Below are 24,571 nucleotides of genomic sequence, written 5' to 3'. Positions count from 1 at the left end.
GGCCTAGGGATTTGATATTTTGTATGTAGCATCATCTAGCAGTCATCTACCAAGATTGTTCAAATTATCCCCCTAGGATCAAACATGGCCCCGCCCCGGGGTTCCCAAGTTTTACATAGACTTATATAGGAAAAAAAGTTTTAAAATCTTCTTGTCTGAAACCACAACACTTAGACCTTTGATATTTGGTTTGTAGCATTGTCTTATGGTCCTAAACCAAAATTGTTCAAATTGTACCCCTTGGACGAAAATAGGCCCTGCCCTGGGGGTCCCAAGTTTTACATAGACTTATACAGGAAAAAGCTTTAAAAATCTTCTTGTCTGAAACCGTATGACCTAGACTTTTGATATTTGGTATGATACATTGTCTAGTAGTCCTCTACTAAAATTATTCAAATTATGCCCCTGGGGTTAAAAGAGGCCCCGCCCTGGGGTCACTTAGTTATTATGTGAGTTATAAAGGAGCAATTATGCTTAAAAAATCATCTGATCCTATTTCCAAGACTGTTTAATTATAATTACCTGATGACCCCAAGTAATATCATGTCACTTGACTGTGACCTTGACCTACTGACCTACTTTTTTATTTTTTAAGATACAGCCTTGAAATTTTATTTGCACATAAATCGTAAAACCGAATTTCATTGACCTACTGACTTTCTTAATATTTTATCATCAGTTTGACATTTGAAACATGTAGCTCATATTACTCAGGTGAGCGATCTAGGGTCATTATGACCCTCTTGTTTACTTTATAAGTTAGATATAAAGTTTCATTATCTTATTCCTGAATAAATTTGAATTGAACTGATGATAATGTTAATAATCGTATTTGAATAAAATATTTAAGGATTAAAAAAAGCAACGACCTTCTCAAAACTAACACGCGTGTTCAACGGTAAGATCAGCTGATATGTAATCCCTAATTAAACAAACAAAACAAGAGAAATGTTTTTATTGCTAATCACTAGATGCACTTTCGGTATTGCAAAGAATATTGTTTGAAGTTTGCATATTGGTTACGTAGGACAAATGTATATTTAGTTGAAATTTTATTTGTACGGTGCCCCTAAAGTGACATGTTACACACATTTTTTCCAATTAGGTAATGTGAGACTTTTTTTATTTCGTTTAAACGAAATCATTTCGTTTAAACGAAATAAAAAAAAGTCTCACATTACCTAATTGGAAAAAATGTGTATAACATGTCACTTTAGGGGCACCGTATATTTGATACCAACTTACATAACATAGCTTAAACCATACCAACCATGAAATGTTTACAGGTGTTGTGATTACCTTATCGCTTTAAGGGGACGCATATTGCTACATTCACAGTTCATACAGCAATGCGGAAGGGGTGCATATTCAAGAAATCGATGCTGGGAAAACAAAAAAACATATTCCTAAACTGATATAATACTGATGGACACCTGTAATATTAAGTATTTTGTGGATAAGGATGAGGTACTATGAATGTAATAGGAAAACAGAGATCTTTGTGAAAGTACATTCAACACAAAATATTAAGCTTTTGTATAAAGAAAATACAGGTTTTTTACAATAACAGTGTTCCAAATAATGTTGAAGGGATGAGATTTTCTTTCTAACACACCAGGTTTGCTTAAACATGTAAAAATTTAACGCCACGTCTGTTCATCTCCGGATGGACGCCATATTTCTCATTGATAAAAAATGTAAACAAAAATATCAGAGTGGGATTAGCATTGCAAGGGCATAACATGACATTCTACACAATGAATACCTTAGAACAGATATCTAAGATGCTACACAGGTCAGGCGGGTTAAATGCATAATGTCGATCACTTGAAATTCATCTTGAAAAGGTGGTTAATTTTAGTTTGTTTACATGGTTTTTAATTTTCCCACGACTTCTCGGCGATTCACTGCAAATGTATTACTGCGCTGGACGAAAGGTAACTCTAATAAACAACGGGAGACAACTTAGGTGTAAGAACGTGTACGACTTTTAAAAAAACATGTCGATGATTATAATTTCTTATCGAATAATGAATCCTATTCAGATATTCGTCTTTGATATTAGAAAATTATTAATTTCTGTGGACATTTGTCAAAAAATATTACTTACAGTGGACTACTTGGCGCATCAAACTGGTTTCCGCTTCAGTTGTGATGCACTTCCGTTATACTTTTTGACAACAATAACAAAACACAAAATGAATCAATAAAGTCACTAATAAACCGACTGCTACTTAAATCAGTGTAAGTAAAGTTGTTGTTACAACATTATACATGTTCGTTACGTTATGAGATAAAGTTTATCTTGAACTGCATAATCTATTAATTACGTTTAGATGATATTGCATTTACAACTTATTTGACCCCGTTTTTTTACGTGAATGACAGCATTCTCGTTCAACTCGTGCAAACAGAGTTATGAAAAGTATGGTGGAGAATTCAAGGACAAATTATAAATGACATTAAAGTGAGGATAACTGTTAATTCGTCCAGTTTTGATCACTGACATTCCTGCTGTGTATTAGTAACTTTTGTGAACAAGATTAGAATGTTGCTTTTGCACATATACACATTGATTGGACCTCTCAACCAAATTTCATACCTTATTTTAGGGATTTTTAAGACAATACATTTTCAAAAGTTTGTTGAATGTGTTTTGATATTTAAGTGCATTGTAGTTCATGAATACCAAGTTAAAAATTAATAATGGCAACATTTCTAGGCCTTTATTGTGAGCCACTAGACTTCTGTAACGATAAATGTTTAATGTATTAAGGGGAATATACTCTTTTAGTTTTGGAATGTGGCATTCCTTGACCACCGTATCTTTTCTTATGCACTACTTTGTAAACAAACTAAATAATGTGTTTTAGCTCACATATGCGAAATGAAACGCAAGACAGTGAACTTTTTTCACATTCTTTCTTTAAATTAGAATCTGTAGGACATTGATAAATGTTTGGACAAAGTGAAGCACTATTATTTTCGCACCAAAAAGTCTTAATTGTTGACTTTGAATGTACACAAGAAGTCTTATGTAATTCAACAATAACTTTCTTGTTTCAGTTTTTCTCATTTTTATTTTAGTGAGCAATCCTTTGTGTACTTATAACAGTTGAAACAGTATTCATTTCATTTACCAAAACCTTGTACTTTTTGCAGGTAAATTTTATAATACCCCACCCACTTTTTTCTAATTTCAAAGTATGCGTCCCCTTAATATTTATTTTATTGATAATTATAATAATGTAAGTTGATACCGTTTTGTGAATGTTTATTTAATATATTAATCTTAAAAACCTGCAACAACCTAGTGACCTATTACTTCACCCCACATGAACTTCATGAAAATCATTTTGATAATACAACTGTACTACAAAATGACAGGTAATCAATTTAATGCCCATTTTGTACAGTTGTGTTTAAAAATGTGTTGAAGGTTTCTTTACATTCAACCTTTTTCAGTGCATTTTAAAGCTTTAAAATACAACTTAACAAATATCTTGCAGTACGGGAAAAGTATGATCTAATTAACTAGATACATCAAGAATTGTACATGATACTACCATCATACAGTGAAATCTTTAGAAGGTAAAGCCCATTTCGTAGAAATTCAGTAGATATTAAAGTACATTTCTCCTATTTTCGATGCAGATGGTGTACGTATAATCACCATCAAGGAAACACACAAGAATGAACATATTCTGAGGTGAGTCTTTAAATAAACACATTCAGCAAAACAGATGACATATTAATAGCAATAACGAAGGACATATGTACGCAAAACGAAAACAAACATTTACATGTAGTTGTAATCTATTTGAGGCTCCGTTAATATCCGTTATATAAACTTCTTACAGTTAAGTGATTAGAGGAAATGATATGTGTAAATTTCATTGTTCAAATACAAATATACACTTACTAATTTCAGTATTCATATAGCAAGACGAAACTAATACAATAGTTATATTATTCAACAGTGGCCATGTCAGTGGTAAGGTCAAAGGAATTGGTTTACATATGGCTTTGTATATGATAACTTTTTTGAGAGCAATTCATAAGAAAGCAATTACTGTATTCCCAGCATTAACAGGCGTAATTGTAGTTATCAATTATTACTAAAAATAAAAAGAATAAGAAACAATAATATATAGAAAAAACAAAGCGCCTCTACATTATCCAAATATGTTTTATACTGAACGTCAATCACGTACGTAATGTGATGAGATTTTGAAAGCTCTGTCAACCAACTTGGCAGCGTTAGCTTCTAAAGGCAGGGTGTTTTGGATTAGGAGCAAATTGATAAAAAGAAAATAACAATTTACCTCCAATGTTAGAGACACCAACCATTATACCACCAATCCATGCTGTTTCTGCCTTTGTCTTTTTGAATTCGGCGAGAAATTCCACAAAATAAAGCCCATAGGAAAACCTAATACCGTCAACTAACACTTCAACGATGAAAAGTGAAAAACAAATAATCCAACTATAACCTCCATCTTGTTTTTCTCGGCTACCCATAGTTTCAATTAAAATTTGTTGTTTTGATACACATTTTCTTATAAAATTGCAACTTCGTGCACTGTTACTTCCTTATTTAAATTTTCTGTAATACACAAAATACATTTTCATGTCAGTGTATTTAAACTATTGAATAAGTTTACATACATATACGCATTACCCGTAAAATATTCAATATTGGCTACATGTTTATTGAATCAGTTTAAACTTGGTAATACCTGGTGGCATTGCCTCTTAGTTTATTATGCCTTCTAAAAATACAGGTCTTTTTTGCATGCTGAAATGCCAAATGAAAACTGTTTAAACGTTCTGCTTATGAGTCGTATATAGGTTCGTGATATATTTATCACCATGCATACTTGAACATTCTTCATTTACTTTTAAATCTTATTTGAAATCACATTCTATTTATATTATCGATATTAAAAAGCTGTTATTTTTACTTGTAGAAATATTTTCATCATTATTAATATTCCTTTACTGATTAAAAACCAGTTTGGGGACTACAGGAATGCGCTTTTCCGTTCGTCCGATGTACCATCTCTCCGTCCGCACTTCCGTGTCCGCCGATAACTCTGACACCCTTAAACGGATTTAACATTACATGGCAAAAATGTTTAGTTGTAATGAAATGACATGTCTAACTCAGAATGTGACTTTACACTTTGAGATCAAAGGTTAACATGGTATTAGCAGGGTCTGTCCAGTCTATAACACTTCCATCCATCAAAGGCTCATGCCATTACTTGGCACAAATTTGTCTCATAATAAGACAGTATGCCAGGTGCGACACCAAAACATCTAGCTTAAAGGTCAAGATCACACTATGATAGATTTGTTTCCTTTTCGTGCATTTACCATCTAATGAATTAAATATTTTAGCATAAATTTTCCAATAACAAGATGGCGCGTTATGCTTCGAGACTGAATTATAAATTTCGTAGTCACACTTTCAGGTAAAAAGTAAACATGGTATCAGAACGGTCCTGATTTTACCCATTACATGACAGTGCCATCCATACACGAGTATATTATTACTTGGCACAGATGTTTCCGATAATGAGACAATGTGTATTGCGCAACGTATATGACCCCCAATTAAAGCCCAAAGTTAAACTTGGAGGTCAAATGTCAATAGTATTTTTCCTGTCCGCTTTATAACTAAACCACATTTTTTTATTGTTGGGTTTAACGTCGCACCGACACAATCGTAGGTCATGCGGCGACTTTTAACCACTCAATAAAGAATTTGGTATTACTTGGCACAAAAGTCATATACATATACAAGTCCAAGTTCACACTTGATGGTCACAGGTCTTTATTGTATCCGCTCCATTATGTAGCTTGGAACAATTGTTCACCGATCCACTAGGCAAAGGTCAATGCCACTGTACGATGATAAAGGTTAACCGGGTACGTTATGTGTCTGTTTAATAACTGTATCATCCATCAGGAGATTTGAAAACGTTCCTCATAGTTAGTTGATGTGGCAAGCGCAACATCACAGGTGAATGTCATACTTGAGGTCAAATATTTGAGGTCGTTTTTCTTACTTCTCTCCAACGTGCTGAAGCATTTAATTAAATTTGTTTTCTTTAATTTCCCAACAATTCAAAACGAAATGTTATTGAATGTTCAATTATAACAAATGTTAAAAGCAATTAACAACTGTAGGTGTCAGATACACATGTTTTAAATCCAAACATTTTTTTCTTTAGGATAACTTCACTGTCGAATAATGATTTATTTCATAACATTATTTTTTAAATTCATTTTCTAGCCGACTTTAAAATGAAATTACATTTTAAATATTTGTTTTTCATTCATAGATGATGAAGACTATTGAGTGGTCGAAACGCCGGTATTATAATGAAATATTATTGAAACCTGACCCGTCTTGTCTGTGTGTTCCACGTACCATATTCTTTTAATATCATTCATAGATGTTATAAGCAATTAATAATACAAACACATTTTATCCTGACATTGAGCGTTATAATATGTTGTAGCGTTGACCTACCATAAATCGTTATAGTAAGGTCTTTGGCATGCTGACACTCATATAACATGAACAAAGCAAAGACAAAGTGTACATACCTTTTAATCAATATCCCAGCAGACAATATATAAACTATAAAAAATGAAAACTTCCTTTAAATGATGCACAATCCCCCTACAAAAACAACATGTATATAAAGTCAGCCATTTTGGAAACCCACCAATTTTCGTGACCTTGACATTGCATTGTTTTAAAAGTATACAGCAGTTCAAAATATCTATTCCAACACAGTTGAAGCATAACCACAGTACAGGTTAATATTTCTGCAAATATAAAAACAGAAAAACACAACAAAAACAAGGTTTTTACAATATTTTCACTTGGTTTCATTTTTTATGACATTTCTAATTTACTCTTCAGTCAGTTCAGAATTTCTTTGGTGGCATGGACATTCAAAACTGTCATTATACCTAACAACCCTTTGAGGACAGCAAAATTTCAAGTGGGTCCAGTGATCACATCCAACAATGTCGCACTTGGCCAATTTAACAAAAACCAGTGACACAATATTTCTGAGTTCCTCAGGCTCAAATTTATGACATACACAACATTTTTCTGAATCAGTAATTTCAGTGTCTGAGAAGTCAGACGAGTCAGAAGGATATACAACAACTTTTGAAGGACCGGGCAGGGGTTCAAATCCCAAGAGTTTCTTCTGAACATTTTTAGGTTTAGGTAATTTTGATACCTTTTTATTTTTAGACACTTTACCTGTTTTTGATGACTCAGTTTTCCTCTTTTTCTGACCCTCAGAGAATTCAATGGTTTTTTTTCTCAACAACTGGATTAGTAATACATTTACCAGATACTATTTTGCTAACAGTATTTTTATGTTCCTTTTTACTTTCAAATTCCTGCTTCTTAGCAATCAACTAGTGGTCAGGAGAAAAAAAGTCCCCGGGATCACCAGAAGGCTTTTGAGAACAGACAGTATTTTGTGTCATAGGTGTGAGGTGATAAGCATCTGCAGGAGCTAATGCATCTTTAGAGATTGCAGCTGGTTGAAACGGATAAATACCTGTTTTCTGAAATGCAGATCTCAAGTTACTTGCAGATAATCCAGCTGCATATGCTGAACATGCTAACTTACAAACATTGTACCGAGTAATTCTAGATTCTGGACTTGTTCGTAAGAATTTGTGACACTCTGAGTTATAAACACGCTGCAGTGGTCCAAAGCACCCTACATCTAGGGGTTGTAATAAGTGACTAGTATGAGCTGGAAGTACAAATAGTATGATATTGTGTTGCTTGGCCCATTCTATGACTGGAATGTTAATATGGGACCTGTGCCCATCAAAAATTAGTAAAATAGACTGGCTTTCATCTGGCCTTTGAACAAATTTAAGAAAATGATCATTCAAGTATTTCAAGAAAGTGTCTGAATTGGACCAGCCACTGTCAGTTACACAGCCAGACACTCCTGGTGTAGATTCAGCAAGTAGCTCATTATTCATGCGCTGTCCTTTAAAGATAAAATATGGTGGATGTTGAGTTCCAAGTGCATTCCCACAACCTAAAGATAAAAAAGAAGTTTGGAAAAATTAATTAGATAAATAGAAAAGTAATCTCCTTTTTTCTAGAGCTCTCCCTACTTGAATTTGAAAATTTCAAAAAAAAAAAATTAATAAGTAAAATATATGGAATCACAAACCTAAGATAGTAGTAATTGAAGATCTTGGTGAAGTGATGGCTGGTACTGCATGTACCATCTGTAGGCTCACCATACCGCTGGTTTTTCTAAATCATCAAACCTGCCCGGTTTTGCAGCCAGAATCACCTTCAACCCCATTGTTCTTGCCTCCCGAAACCTTCGAAACTAGAGACAAGAACGAAGTAAGGCAATTCAGTGCTATTACAACATTGACGGAAGAATTCTTTATGTGCACAACCAGTCAATGTCATAACAGCAGGCTGTAACCGTTAACAGACAAGGCGATCCAGTACACAAACCATACTGCAAGCTACCTTTAAACAGACAAGGAAACGTCAGATTGACTTCCGGAACTAAGCATAACAGAACTCGACTCAATGATATAAAAGTTGAAACCGGTTATATATAGTGTATATTCTTTATTATAATAGTGTTATGGTTTTGAAATTATCATAATTTTATTTTTATGTGTTATAATTTATTCAATTACTTTTTGTTTCTAAATAATAACAACTCCTAAAGTAATTTTATTCTTCCAATATTAATTAAAATAATTTGTATGAATTTCAATTATCAAAGGGAGATATTACTTGTTTTTTAATAAAAAGAGGGATAGATTTGTAAATAACCGACCTTATTATATTTGTTATATTTAGCATTTGGTTTCCCGGTCTGTGTTATTTTTAGTTGTTATATTTAGCATTTGGTTTCCGGGTCTGTGTTATTTTTAGTTTGAAATTTTCTTGTTTCATGGATAATTATTAATGTATTTATTGGTATTGTGTACATTTTGTGTCATTTCTAATGTCTTTAACAGTTGTTTTATCTATGTAGAAGGATTACAAAACAAGGAAGTAAAAGAGTTATTTAAACAGAAAATAAATGTGGTCTAAATTCAACCACATTATATTTTACTTCCTGTATGTTATATTAGGCCAAACTTATTCTACATTTTGTCTCTCGGTGTAGTGTTTAAAGTTTTTAAGTGGAAACTATTTTTAAATAAAGACATATGTTTTCTTCATTTTAAATCATCTTTAATTAAATCATCTTTAGTTAAATCAGAGGTTTTTATTGGGTTTAAAACCTGTGGATTTTAAATTGGCCGGCATTGGTCAGTTCGGACCGAGGGTCAAAAGGTCAAATGAGGTTAGATTGACTTCGCACAAACAATTACTTTACTACTCTAATATGACTAGCAATGCTTAAATCGTAACAAAGATATCATGTTAACGTCAAGTCGACGTGATATTTAGCACCATGTACGCATTGAGAAATAGCGCGTTTAAATTTGATCAAACGTTTTACGTATTCGCATGTTTAAAACTAAATGTCGCATTGTATAACTGCCTTCATTCCTTTACACACACAATGAGTTGGTTATTCGCTTTGGAGAATAATTCGTCATCTTCTGCGCTCGGGTTGTTAAACGTCGTTCGAAATAACTTCATTTTAAACAAATGATTTATACCGTGTTTCAACACTATTTATACACGATGGGCGTGAACCGAGTGAATAATTTCATACGACCTATAACCGCCAGAGTGTAGAAATAATGTAAAAAACAAGGCTTTTGTCATAAATTAATACGATTCTAATACGTTTTTTTTTCTTTTTTCTTTTTTTTTTGTATGGCGCCTAAAAAAGAAGGTCGCCACGCTCTTTTTTTTATACACGCCAGAACCGGAAATGGTAATACGCCATGCGAATTAGTTCAGTTAGAGCTCATATGCTGGCGAATCATTACTCACAGCGAATTACTTTTCCAGTGTGTGTGTAAATTAATCAAGATAGTTGTGCTATGTGACATTTTGTTTTAAACATGTTTTAGTAACATTTGATCTAATTTGAAAGCGCTTTTTCTGCCTGCGTACATGGCGCTAAATATAACGTAGACGTGACGTTAACATAATTTTGTTGTGATTATTTAAGCATTGCACAGGCCTAGTCATATTAGAATTCTAAATTGGCAATACACTAGACTTAGTGTTATAAATCTTTGACGTCGTCGTCGTTTATAGTGTAGGAAATGTTGGTCAAATTGACTTATTTATAATAGTTCAAGAAAGTAGAATTTATGATGTTTCGGCATAAAAAGCTAACTTGCTGAATAAATGATAAAATGCTCGACAGAGCCTCGTATTTTATTATTTTATTCAACTCGTTTAACAATTTCAGTATGAAAGGACACTCATGCAATATCCTTTAATATACAAAACATTTTTTAAAATAATACAAATACCTAAAATCGTGCTTCTTTGTTATGTGTATAAGACAGAATTAGGCTTTATTTTTCTGGCTAGCTTATATTTAAGCGAAAGAATATAAATTATAATAACTCAGAAGTTCTCACTAAAAAGTATATTCATAAAGACATAGAGGATATTTGTTTGTTTCAGTGTAAGATTGAAATATCATTCACATGATGTAATAGTTTGTACTAGTGACACAGCCACACGTGTATTTGTAAGATACGGTGTTCATAAGATAAATAAAAGATATGTTGATCTTACTTGTAAAACAAACACATTGTATTTCATGTTTTGACTACATTACCCATTTTATATTTTCTTACTTATGATTTTTTTTATATTTTTCACTGTGATAATTTTTATAAACAGAAGTATACAAATACCTACAATAACATAAAAGTATGGTCCACACTATATTAAAATGTAAAAGAAATCTCAATATGACGAGGAATTTTTTAACACATTTTTTTGTATAAACATCGTGACGTCATGGTTTTGCTGGTGATTTTTCCCAGTGCATGTGGTATTGCTTGGGTAAAACTGGTATAATTTGGTTAAGACATTGAAAAAACATGAAATAACCCATTTTCGCAAACAAACTTAAGCATTTACTTCGTTAAGTATGTTATCTTAAAATCATGACATTGCTTAAGTTATTGTTATTCAACTTTGATTTTGTCTATAACTGTTAGAATTTATTTATAGCTTTATTATTGTTAGTTGTATTCGTCTACAGTACTTACTTTAGTCATGCAGATATGTTATTCAATTTAAGCATGATATGACAAACTTAAGTACAAATGTATTTGCTTAAGGACATTTCTTATTTCTTTTCTTAGTTCTCTTTAAAATTCAGAATTGTTGTTGTTGTTGTTGTTTTTGGTTGTTGTTTTTTTTTTTCTTGCTTTTTTTGTTCTATAAAATAGTCATATTTGGTTCTGATATAGACGAAAAAGTCAACATTAAGGACGCATATTAAGTTTTTTTCCGTGAATTTTCAAATTTCACTCGTGGCTTTGTCAGGAATATGCTACATGTTGCTTCTATCAGAGTTCGACTTTTTACCGTAATTGTTCAAATTACTGCCCTTGGGTCAGAAATGGCGACACCCCTGAGTGTGAAATATGCTTATATATAATAAACTTTGAAAATTTTCCTCTCTGAAACTAGAGCTTTGATAATTGGCATGACTGTGATATCAGGGTTGACTACCATAATTGTTCAAATTATGGCCCTAGGTTCAAAAACGGTCATACCCATGTGTGACATGTATATTATATAGGCTAAAAAGAAATTTTGAATACCATCTTCTCTGAATCTACAACTGCTTGAACCTTGATTTTTATATAAACCTAACTCTGTATTGTATCATTATGTTGTACAAACAAACACCTTTCGTGTGACTGAAATACTAATTAAAAACGGCTTTAAACCCAAACAAACAAAATCTGTGAACATCGAAAGAGCGATCTGGGGCCATCATGGTCCTCTTTCGTTTTCAGATTTAATACTTTCTATGAGGAACAATCGAAATAGTTGGTAACTTACAAAAACTAACTCATGTTCATTCATCTATTTTGGAATGGTTTAGTCTTCTAAATTATATGCTGCGGATCGGAAATACTCTTATACATGATATTAGAGAATAATTGCCTTAGACTATAGATCTTTTATGTTTTACTATTTTCATACCTGCAATAAGTAATAAAAAGAGCATTGAAACTCGAGGGTAAACGATTTGTACGAGGGGGCGTAGCCCCCGAGTATAAATCGTTTACCAGAGAGTTTTAATGTTCTTTCTGTTTTGTATCATAGCCTTCCATATATGGTAGTTGTAGGCGTTCCTCATTTCCATATACAGCAGTTCAGTGAGTACTTAAAATCCTTGCTTTACAAATGTGTAAAGCCCAGGTAAAATAAACCAATGCGAGAGCAGAAAATCAATAAAATACACTTCGCTGTCTACTATTCCAGACACGCTGGCATACTTTCCTATCCAACAGTGCGGTAACTAGCGTGCGGGTATTAAATACCTGCACACTTTTAGTTACCGCACCCTGTAGTCAGTGTATACGATTTACCTGCAGCAAATTTGTTAAGAAAAAACACCGAGCTATGATACAAAATATTGTTAACTCACAGAAAATATACCTTTGATAGTGTTGAAGTATGTTTTGCAGTAAATGACCTTTTCTTTCATTATGTATTTGAGTTAACCATGCACCAAGACCTGTATCACTGGCATCAGTATTTTTGGTAATTCAAGGGCCATAATTCCGAAGTGCTTTGCAGATTTAGCTAGTTATTGAACTTGGCCAAGGACTTATTGTCTAACAAACTTTGTTCAAGTGTAGATGGATGAGAAATGTTCGACTTAGAGTGCGGGCAAGATTTGTCACGGACAGACACACACACAGACAGGAGTAAATAAATATGTCTCACACACCACTGTGTGGTTGTAGACATGATTAGCATTGTTTTGGATATGAATCTAGTTATTAGACAGAATCACAGAGCCTCTAAAAGTGGAGCTTTAGTATCACCGTATTAACCTTGACCCTGCTAAATTTCTATAATGAATTTGTCCATCTTCCAGTTTGGACAATACAAAGTCTTCCAATTTGGACGTAACTGTTAAAAGGGGTGCTTATAAAAAGGGTACTGACTGAATGGCGAACAGTGCAGATCATCATTAAACATCAGACAGATTTGCAGGCTGATCATGATCTACACTGGTCGCAAAGGCAGAATCAATCGTGTCCAGTGTGTTAACTGCATTGTAGTTAGAAGGCCGCAACTGTTTCTTGCGTAAATCAAAGCCTTGAAATGTCTGATGGTTGCGGGGTTTTGGCAGATTTATTTTCTGTTTAAATGCCAGTCTATGAATATACAGGAATGAGAAACAATTAGTGTGCCTCATATCTAAGATGATCTCTGTCTGACCCAGCTTGTGGTGTAACCATGGGCTGGAATACCTTATCATTGATAGATCTTATATAATCTAAATGGTAAGTGCAAGTGGATACAGGTTGAATAAGAACTGCTTGTTCATTGATAATTCATCCGCATTGTTCATGAATGGGACTATTTTGTGTAGCACATGAACATCCTTTGGATGTGATTTGGAATCAAATAAAGATGCTATGATTGTCAGAAATACACTTTAACTTTGGTAGCAGGATAAACCCGCAACCAAAACTCAATAAATAGCGTGTACGTATCAGCATTTCGAGCTTTCCACCTCCACATCACGTGAATGAGATACGTGATGAGACATGTGATGGAAACGATATTACTTTCAATTTCATTTTATCTAGCAGGTTTGACACAAGCTTGGAAGCATAAAACATAGATTAAAGTCACCCGCATTGCCTTTTAAATAAAGAATCAATGAAGCCTATATCTGACTTGAAAAGGCCGAAAAAAATGGCACTTCCTATAGCTATGATGCTAATGTGTGACGTCACGGCGATTTCTCCTATTGCAGGGGCCGTGGAGGCATATGCGACAGATTACTACCGTCGTACCTATATCCAAATACCTGCTTGGAGATATGTGTAATATATCATATGTTTACAGTATATTTTATAACGGTAGGTTATGCTTTTTAAGACAGTAGTAAGCAATCATGATTATGGTAACAAATATACAATCAACCGGAAGGTAGGGCCATTTTTCGTGGCGGGGTTTGGGGAGACATGTTCATAGACTTTTGAAAATTATATTCATGTCAATATGTGTTGCAGGTACATATTGTAGTTATTGACTCGTTATTAAATGGATACTCATATATAGTTATCATCACCATGGAGTTTCGAGGGTTCGGTCCCTAGAGCCGGAGGCTTTTTTCCCAATATGATGATCTAAAATCATTTGTCATCCACCTCTCATTCATGTGAAGAAGTTGGCAGCTACTTTTGGAGAACAGAGTAGTACTGGTATTGGATCCAGGAACACTGCTTATTTATACTTCCCGTAATAAATAGAGGTAGGCCGACTTTTGAAATGTTTGGAGGGGAAGGTGGGATGGGGAGTACAACTCACTAAATAAGACTAGACGTAGGACCATGTAGCCGGGATAAGACTTATTCATCACAGGATTAAACATTCAACCTAGCTTCAGAAAACGTATCTGCTGGACAAACATAACTATTTCGTACAACTCACCAAGGTAACTTTTTCGGTTGAGAGTACAAATGTACTGAACTAAACATTTCTTCAGAGAAAACATATTTGATTTTATAGCACCCATTTCACTGAACTGCAGGGATATATGTAACATAAGTCAATTTACAAAACACAGTGTATTTGCTCATATACAACTAAAAGTAAACAACAAATCCAATACATTTTTTTGTATAATCATATATATCATCAGAAAAATAAAAGTTTTACTTGATGTGAATGGCTTTGTACACACATTATTGAGATAGAAGACTCTTACAATGCTCCAAAGTGTCTGATTGAGTATAAAACCCATCTCCAGTTTGTTAATAATTATATACAAAACAATATCAAATACTGCTGTTTTCATTTTAAATTCAATACAAATGGTAGTGTAGAAATACAGATGGTAGAGTAGGAATACAGATGGCAGGGATGGAATACAGATGGTAGAGTAGGAATACAGATGGTAGAATAGAAATAGAGATGGTAGAGTAGGAATACAGATGGTAGGGTAGGAATACAGATGGTAGATTTTGTAGGAATACAGATGGTAGAGTAAGAATAGCATTTACGTGTGATGGCATTCTTATACAAAAACGATAATGGTATATTAAAAAATCCGGGGTTTCTCTGCTTTAATCAATTATTGATCCGTTAGAAAAAAGGACTATTTTAAGGTATTAGCACTGGTTAAAGTACGAAAGTTTGGCCGATTACTAACCTTGATTTTGTTTTTTAATATGGATAAAGACTTCTAAAGATATGTTTCCTAAAATCTGATTGTTTTAGTTCAATAATATTTAATGTTAATATCACACAAATCGTAACAGTAAATGTTCATTCATGAGTATACAGATATATCTATACAACGGCGAAACAGCACACTATTACTGTTCATCAATCGGTAAATGATAATACAAAATGGTTGGACTACAAGTTTTACCAACATTAGAAATCGGTCCATTAATGTCCGATTGACGAAATCAAATAGCAGATTTGATGTTTTGAATGGAATAAGAAAAAACAACAAACAAAAATCAACAACAACAAGAACAAGCTAAGCAAAAATATAATGTTTTTAAGTTTTTTTAAAACAATTCAAATGTTCTGACTAGTTCAAGGGTGATCACTCTTGCTTCACTGGTCCTATCTTGCCTATTATCAAAACATATTTTGTAGCAATATTAATACATTTTGTAAGGTTCATGATCTTATTCTGAAAGTAACTGTCAAAATACGAAATGCGTCATCGATACGCTTTGTTGTTTGTCGTCTGCATAAATGTATTTCAAACGAACATGTACTGACGTCAAAAAGTTTGTCAGCTGCCAATTCTCGTTATATCTCAATATTTACATAAATTTTCCAGTAACGCGGGTCAATATGAATTCAAACTACAGAGTAAAACAGAACTGAATAATATTCTCAGCTGGAGTATGCAATTACAAGTTTCCGGTAAAATCCCGTTAAACCTTACGTGTCTTCCCAACACAGATTTACAATGTCAGTCGAAACGCGACAGCTTCTTTTTGTTGTGGGCCTGCTGTGTGGGTGCGTGGCTCTGGGGCTGTGTTTTTGGTGCTCTGTGCTTCCGAGAAATCCCTTACCTATTATCTTTCGGATGATAAGCAAACAAAGGAAGACTTTATTTTCATCGAAAGATTGTTTTTTTAAACTCATTCACATAATTTATACTTTCAACGTAGAAGGTCTGCCAATTTTAGATTGAAATGTTTTAGATTACCTGAAACCAGAAATTAATTCCAGTTGAACAAATCCAGTCTCATTTACGCAACAGGTTTCGAACGATTCGTATTATTTTTTCTTCTAACAAATTTGTAGTTATTTAAAAAAAATCATTTCATTGCGTCTTTACAGTCTATTTCAAGTCCATTTTTCTACCCGTGTTTAATTCTGCATAATTTTGAACTCTATGATCTGTTTAAAACACTTCCATGAAAATGATTTTAAATAAAGAGTTTAGAATACAAAATGTTGGACTGCATTTTCAGCAAGGAGCTTATAATTTCAATGAAATATAATATATAATTTGAATTACCATGAATAATGAATCAAATAGTATAATGTAATTTCAAAAAAGGGGCTTGGCTATTGTTTTAAAGACTAAATTATTCAATGTCATGGATAGTATATATTCATTCAAAATTAGTTAAAGGCTTTCACCGGAAACTCTTGACCTTATATAAAACTGACAAGTTAGCGTAGCTCTGGGCAGGTTAAGACATAACACCAGGAAAACTGCATCTTAATTTGGTAATCAACAGTCTGGCCGGTGCATATAAAAGGCCTATGTACTAGACATTCGGGGAGGCGAGGCGGCAGAGCCACCAACCGTGGTTCTGCCAAACTATTATGCCTCGTTAGGTTAATTTCTAAATATGTTATGTAGATTTCATGAAAGACAACTTCAGAATATACATAATTAGTTCTTAACATTTTATAGTAGCTAAATATTATTTGAAAGATGGACAATGAGACAATAAAACTACTTGTACTAAAAGACCATCTTTAAATACCTGAAATTAAATAAACATCAGAAACGAACTATTGCGTCTTCAATCTTATATATGTGTGTGTGAAAGTTCTACCACAGGTTTTACAAGTCTGGTAGCACTGGTGCCATGTGGCTCTTAGAGGCCATTACGCTACAATAGCAACGTACTTTCTTATTCAAGTTGTAAGATGAAACTTTACTGAAATTATTAAATGTGAACCCCATATAATAATAACACTAATTATAATCCCTCTACATGCAGTTATTGTGTTTCTATGTATAAATTTATATGATAATATGATAAGTTTATGGATCTGGATTGATAAGAAAGCCACTGAATGACGACAAGTAAAGGGCAGTTCCAGTGCTACTGGAACACCAGACATGTACACTGTCACCTTTCACTAGATGTAGTGTAGCTGCTGCTGTTCCTGTTCCCCGGCCGTGTGTTGCACGCCTACCGTCTATTTTACCCCGCCAAGAACGCACAACGACGTAACCGTAACCATTCTTCCTAATTTCACAATATATGTAATTATCACCACTACCATATTCAATGATACTCGCTGTAAAACCATATATTCCTGCATACGGACTCGTGAACTTTCCTGTTGTTGAATCATAGACGGATCCTTCGTTCAGTTTCACATCCGAGAATTTTAATATTCCATTACTTTGTCTAGACGCACCCAGTACTGTGAAAGCCGCTCTTTTTCCTGTATAAATAGAAATATTAAATTGTAAAGACTAACATATTGTATATTTATATATTTAAAAAAGATGACATTAATATCATATAAATATGATGACATGTATATAAACATTAACATGCTACATGTATATCATATGTACTGAGATGCATTTGTCTATTTAATGACAGTCTTTATTTCTTTTCATTTCAAAATTCATTATATATCTGTACATTACAGACGTAAGTGTGAAAAATAATACCATACAATTCTAATTATTTTGAAAAATCTAGAATATATTTAGCTTTTTGAAATAGAACCAATATGATACAAACAACAAAATAGTTTTAGCGCAAAGAAATGGATAGAAGATATTTGACTGATCAATATATATATATCACCGCATGAAAATAAATTCAATATTGAAAATGTATGGACTGGCGTTCACGAGTGAATATATTTTGATTCTATGGAAAAGATAAAGGTCCTGTTTATTATAGTGTCACCCCTATTGAAAGGGCCAGCCAATTTGGCTTATGAGACACATTTTATTGTGCGTACCAATTACCTCCCAACTCCTATCACTATGCCAGGCGCCAGGCGGATAGAAATCGGTATCCATTCATTTAACTAGCTCGCGGCTCACGAACCGGCCATTTCGGAATGAGTCCCATGACAAACATCCCCCGGACGAACGCTCCACATGGGGCTCGAACCTTCGACCTCCCGATCCCTAGGCGGACGCCTTAACCACTAGGCCACGGTGACCGGTTATAAAAATGTATGTATAAAAAATTAGTTTTCTTTTCAATTCTTGTGTTTTCAATGTTTTCTCTTATCAAATATTTATCCATTTCTGTACCAGTGAAATTATATTTCTTTTTTTTTTTAATTAATTACAAACATGTAGATAAAATATGCTATTTTCAAAGCTTAAAAATCTACTTACAAAATGCTTGCTTTACTTATAAAAAATACGCATGCAGCCAGGGAGCCAGGCTAAACAAATGTGTATATTAACTTGGAGGCGCACGCTTCAGTATTTTTCTTTAAATGTAAATACATTTTTGTAGAATTTGTTCATTTTGACATATTCATCAAAATGATATTGATATAGCGCATTTTTTCATCTTAGCAGGCAGGCGAATAGTTAGGTATTTTCTGTCCTTTTCGGAACAGCAAACCTCGAAATTGGCAAATTGTTACATGTACATTTAATAAAAACCACCGTGAAGTTGGCAGTACAGCAGTAACAGTAGTTACAGTGGTTACAGTAGTTAAATGCTACTACTGCAAACAGTAGCAGCAGTTATCGGCTACAGTTGTCAGCAGTTACTGCAGTTAACTGCTACTATTGCTTGCAGATGCAAATACTGACAGTAGTAACGACAGTAATTAGCTATTACTACCAGCAGTTACAACAGTTAAATTTAACTATTGCCAGCAGTTACAGCTATTAACAGCAGTTAACGACTACTTTTGTAAGCACGTACTACAACTGCCAACAGTTACGACGACAGTTAACTGCTACTATTGCCAGCAGTTACATCAGTTACCGACTACTATTGCCAGCAGTTCCTACTTTTGCCAGCATTTACAGAAATTTACTTCTACTATTGCCACTACAACCGACAGCAGATATAATAGTTAAGTTATACTACTGCCATCAGTTGCAGCAGTCAATGGGTACAACTGCCAGCAGTTACAGCTTTAAAATGCTTCTATTGCCAGCAGTTACAGAAGTTAACAGCTACTCTTGCCAGCAGTTACAAGAGTTCAATGCTTCTATTGCCAGCAGTTATAGCAATTAACGCCTATTATTTCCAGCTGTTGCTACTATTTCCAGCAGTCACAGCAGTCTATGTCTGCAACTGCCAACAGTTACAACAGTTCAATGCTTTTATTGCCAGCAGTTGCATAAGTTAACGTCTACTATTGCCAGAAGTCACAGCAATCAATTTCTGCAATTGCCTGCAGTTACAACAGTTCAATGCTTTTATTGCCAGCAGTTATAGCAGTTAACGTCTATTATTGCCAGCTGTTACTACTATTGCCAGCAGTCACAGCAGTCCATTTCTGCAACTGCCAGCAGTTACAACAGTTCAATGCTTTTATTGCCAGCAGTTATAGCAGTTAACGTCTACTATTGCCAGGTGTTGCTACTTTTGCCACTATTGCCAGCAGTCACAGCAGTCCATTTCTGCAATTGCCAGCAATTACAACAGTTAAATGTTTTTATTGCCTGTAGTTACAGCAGTTAACCGCTGCAATTGCCATCAGTTTCTACTATTGCCTTTAATTACAGCAGTTAACTGCTACTATTGCAATTTCTTTCAGCATTGAACGGCTACTATAGCAGGCAGTTGGCACTATTGCTAGAAGTATCAGCAGTTAAAGGCTACAAATGCCAGCAGTTACAGCAATAAATAACTACTATTGCTAGCAGTTGCTACTACTGACAGCAGTTACTGCTGTTAATTACTTCTTTTGCCAGCAGGAACAGTAGTTAACGGCTACTGTTGCCAACAGTTCTAGGAGTTAACGCTATTACAAGAAGTAACGGCAGTTAACGGCTACAACTGCCAGCAATTACAGCAGTTAACGACTACTAATGTGAGCAGATGTCGTTATTGAAAAGCGACTTCGAATTAACTGAAATTAAAATAAAAAACGCGATGGCGAATAGTGAAACAATAGCTGAATGGCCAGAATTGTATTTTCTATCTTTGAATATCATAGAATACAATGGTTGAGGAACGTTTCTTTATCAATGTCTAAACTGAATTGTTACATTTTTATTTTGATATTAGCAATTTAGTAAAGAAGGAATAAGTGAAAATCACACAATCAATTTTAACTGATGACAAGTAAATGATCATTTTGGAAGCTTGAGCACAATGTCAGTCAACGAATCTTGTGATAAATCGTAAGGGAGATAATTTACCCCTTCCGACCCGAGACTTAGATTAGGGTCAAAACGTTGGGCGTGCAATTGAAACTGGGAATAAAAATAACAACAAAATACAGCCTCAAGCCAAATTTAAGTCCCACTGTTCAGTAAAAAAGAGCGTTTAGGGAAAAACACTAAACTGGCCTCTCATAGTCCGTCACACTCTACATCGATCTCCCAGTCCGACCCCAAACTCCGGTCTGTATGTCTTTCCTATCTAAGGCTATAATACTTTAAGGACATTGCCGCTCCAGTCCTTGCCTCGGGTTCCTCCTAAATATGAGCTTCCCCAGAATAGTGGAAACCCGTGCCTAGTATGGGACAACCCTTTCTACAATGGCAACCCGGTCCGACACCAAACCCTAGTTCTCGGGCGAAGCCGGGTTGTGGGTGGGGGGGGGGGGAGGCAGAAAGTGACAAACTGAAAAACAATAAAAAAAAATCCGGAAATAGCCTCTATATGGCTGGATGACACCCCGTTTCGACAGACGTATGGTGTAGGATTTTCGTGACAAGCCATCAGGGGGTGGGAGGAGGGGGTCATTGCATTATAATTAGATATTATACAGATGCACCCTGCATATTTTAAGCCTGTGATAAATGGATTATTATGAAACTGAAAAAAAGTTTGATATTTCGCAATATGAAAATGTAAACTCAAAAGCATTCATCAAATAACTGATATTAGTAACGGTATATAAATGTTTTTGCCCGTGTGCATTTGTTATGGAAATGAAAGTCTTTAAAACGTCTTTACCTTGTCTTCTTTCAACGTTCACCATTTTTGTTTCTAGTCGCTGAATTTCATCATTAGTTGTTTTCAAAGCTTTCGTGTGATCTGAATTTTTGTCTATTTCATCTTGAAGCGTTCCTAGTAAAACACGAAATTTATTTCACATTAGTAAGAAAAGAGAAATACACCGTTTGATATGAAATCAATAACGGTTATGTATTAATAACATGCGGACGGGTATTTTTTACTTTAGTTTATTTGATATACTTAGAACATGCATATACCAAAACTTTATGAAATAACTGACTCGCGTTCTAGCCTATCCAGTTCATATTGTTAGATAAAACATTTTTTGTGTGCGGCGATATTTGATATAAAAAATGAAAGACTCTAAAACGTCTTTACCTTGTCTTCTTTCAACGTTCACCATTCTTGTTTCTAGTTGCTGAATTTCACCATTAGTTGTTTTCAAAGTTTTCGTGTGATAGTCCGATTCTTTATTAACTTTCTCTTGAAGCGTTTCTAATAAAACACGAAATTTGTTTCAAAATAGTTAAAAAAAGAATACACCGTTTGAAACTAAATGAAATCAATAATGGTTAAGAGTATTAATAAGATGCGGACGGATATTTTTCGATTAATTATATTAGATATATATTATTTAGAATATGCAGAGGCCGAAACCTTATAAAATAACTGACCCAGATTCAAGCCTTACCAATTCATACTGCAGGATAAAGCATTTTGTGCGGTATTTGATATAAACAATGAAAGACTCTAAAATGTTTTACCTTGTCTTGTTTTCAGCTGCTGGATTTCTCCGCTGGCTTTGTTTAAAGTTTTCCTGTGATGGTCGGATTCTTTGTCCATTTCATCTTGAAGCGTTTCAAGTTTTAGCTCATATTCATTGGCAAATTTTGAGATGTTTTGACTAAAGTTAAAAAAAGTATCATTCGTATAACTGGAATAATTATTCAGGGCAACACTTACATTTTTTTCAGTTTCTTTTAAAATTGTTTTGAATGAGGAAACTTGTGATTCCACCGAAGTATTCAATGTTGACATTTGTAATTTTACCTTGTTTGTGAAACTTAAGAATTTCTCGTGAAGCGACATTTTTATTTTACGTAAAAATATTTTCTCTGCGGATACCATTTTGCGAACGACAGCAGACTGCTTTGTAACGTCGTCTTTAATTGCATTTATAGATGATTCCGATACATTAACAGCTTTCAGGTCGTTTTCCATTGCAAGTTGTGTCATATCAGAGATAGCTTTTTTATTGTTGAAAGTATTATTTTCTAGTTCTTCTATTTTGTTGTTAAGATGTTGCACCGCATTTTCAATATTCGTTACTTCCTTATTCTTGTTTTCGATCTTCTTAACGCAGTCCTCTAATTTCGTAATTCTGTCAACCTGCTTTTCCATCTTGTTTGTGACTTCTTCTAAATGCACAATTTTATCTTCTAAATTGGCTATTTTGTGACCTTGTTCCTCTGTCTTGTTGAGGACTTCCTCTAGATTGGCTATCTTGTCAGCCTTCTTTTCCATCTTGTCAGTGGTTTTTTCTAAATTGGATATTTTAAGATCTTGTTCTTGAATCTTTTTGATGGCTTCTTCGAAACTGGCCATTTTGTCAGCAGCCTGCTTTTCAATCTTGTTGGCGGCTTCTTCAAAATTGAATATTTTTATAGCATGTTCTTCAGTCTTGTTGATGGCTTCTTCGAAACTGGCCATTTTGTCAGCCTGCTTTTCCATCTTTCTGGAGGCAGCTTCTAAATTGGTTATTTTGATAGCTTGCTCTTCAAACCTGTTAATGGCTTCTTCGAAACTGGGCATTTTGTCAGCCTTCTTTTCCATCTTGTTAGTGATTTCTTCTAAATTGGATATTTTGATAGCTTGTTCTTTAATCTTGGCGATAGCTTCGTCGAAATTGGCCATTTTGTCAGCCTGCTTTTCAATCTTGTTGGTGGCATCTTCTACATTCGTTATCCTGTCAGCCTGATTTCCCATATTACGCACTGCCTCGTCAAACTCGCGCCTAAGTAGTTTATGTTCAAACATAACATCATCCATTCTTTTAAAAAGTAATTCATATAAAACGTCAGTACTAGATTCAACTGCGTTTCCTGGCATGAAGAATATGCAAGTAACGCATAATAACACGGATCTGATTTGTTTAACATCCATGATTGCTAAAAGCCTGTGCCGAGTGTTCAGAATCTTTTTATGAAAGTGATTTCAGCTGCGCGATGTTATATATTATACAACACTTAGCAGCCAAATGTACGGATGAAAGAAAGTGCCATTTAATCAATATAAACTGACTGTCATGTTTTTAAGAAACTCTCAGTTTTGAATTGTATACTCAATGTATATGCTGATCATACAATCGGGGAAAATAGTCGGGAAACAGAGATAAAGTATTCTGTTATGCAGGCTTTGAATAAGGACAAAAATCATTAAACGCAGTCATGTCATTTAAGCGGCTATATATAAGTTTGACTTTTATTTGATAAGACATTTCTAACACAAAGAATTATCAAATAAACAAAGAACACAGAATTTTGATTTCTACGGCCAGAAAACTGTATTGCATACGCAAACATAGAAGGACAACAAAATCGGGTGAATAATTATGGTATGAAATACACTCAAACAAAGATTAAAATGTATTTCTTTGGGATTACTGATAACCTTGTAATAAGATTTAATTAATCAAATGACTCTGTCCGCATCGGAGTCATACAACCACATAAGAACAGTACTAAAAGGTGTAATTGTATGATTATATTTGGTCGAAGAATTAAAATCAATATCACCGACGATGTGAACGATATATTGTTTTGTTTATTTCTTTGCTTGATTGTAATCAACTAACAAACAAAAACCGTGAAAACTTAGAACCGGCCTCTCTTTTAAATGTTTTGTGCAGCGCTGTTTAAGAATTACGTAGAGAAAAATCGTGTTTTAACATTACTGGTAGATCTACACGAAAAAGAGATTATACGTCCATTGAATAATTTTACGC

General features: G+C 34.1%; 2 protein-coding genes across 9 annotated transcripts in view; both read right to left on the bottom strand.

Annotated features, from left to right (window-relative positions):
* LOC123555097 (monocarboxylate transporter 9-like) overlaps positions 1 to 8,289 on the bottom strand; it is a 33,934-nt gene extending 25,645 nt beyond the window's left edge. For 5 of the 6 annotated variants that reach the window (XR_008371579.1, XR_008371581.1, XR_008371580.1 and 2 more), the window contains exons 1-3: positions 8,235 to 8,289; positions 6,619 to 8,096; positions 4,326 to 6,088 (exon numbers count right to left, since the gene is read on the bottom strand). Coding sequence is in view for 3 of the 6 variants with exons in the window: in XM_053547411.1 (XP_053403386.1) it covers positions 4,326 to 4,521 (196 nt within the window). In the remaining 3 variants the exon portion in view is untranslated. The remainder of the gene's footprint in view (positions 1 to 4,325; positions 6,089 to 6,618; positions 8,097 to 8,234) is intronic. The other variant, XM_053547410.1, reaches the window with a different exon arrangement.
* A 6,486-nt stretch (positions 8,290 to 14,775) lies between these two features.
* Positions 14,776 to 23,789, bottom strand: LOC123555103 (nuclease SbcCD subunit C-like). Of its 3 annotated transcripts, XM_053547409.1 has the most exons (4): positions 22,332 to 23,788; positions 21,946 to 22,062; positions 21,565 to 21,678; positions 14,776 to 17,884 (listed from the first exon to the last, which is right to left on the bottom strand). In XM_053547409.1, the coding sequence occupies exons 1-4, from the start codon at positions 23,728 to 23,730 to the stop codon at positions 17,475 to 17,477; spliced, it is 2,040 nt and encodes a 679-aa protein (XP_053403384.1). In that variant the 5' UTR covers positions 23,731 to 23,788; the 3' UTR covers positions 14,776 to 17,474. The 3 variants fall into 3 exon arrangements, with proteins under 3 accessions (XP_053403384.1, XP_045201618.2, XP_045201617.2); XM_045345683.2 differs by lacking the exon at positions 21,565 to 21,678 and having other exon boundaries at positions 22,332 to 23,789; XM_045345682.2 differs by lacking the exon at positions 21,946 to 22,062 and having other exon boundaries at positions 22,332 to 23,789.
* Positions 23,790 to 24,571: the final 782 nt, after the last annotated feature.

This window comes from Mercenaria mercenaria, chromosome 7, assembly GCF_021730395.1.
Source record: "Mercenaria mercenaria strain notata chromosome 7, MADL_Memer_1, whole genome shotgun sequence".
Lineage (NCBI taxonomy): Eukaryota > Metazoa > Mollusca > Bivalvia > Venerida > Veneridae > Mercenaria > Mercenaria mercenaria.
Note: the sequence above shows the minus strand (reverse complement) of the source record. Positions and strands in the feature narration are given on the sequence as shown.

Excerpts from the sequence above, each read along its gene's own strand:
- LOC123555103 (XM_053547409.1), bottom strand. The coding sequence starts at position 23,730 with ATGGATGTTAAACAAATCAGATCCGTGTTATTATGCGTTACTTGCATA. Across the intron at positions 21,679-21,945 it reads GAACGTTGAAAGAAGACAAG|GAACGCTTCAAGATGAAATA; the intron begins GTAAAGACGTTT and ends GTGTTTTACTAG. Across the intron at positions 17,885-21,564 it reads GAACGTTGAAAGAAGACAAG|GAAAAAGAGCGGCTTTCACA; the intron begins GTAAAGACGTTT and ends CTATTTATACAG.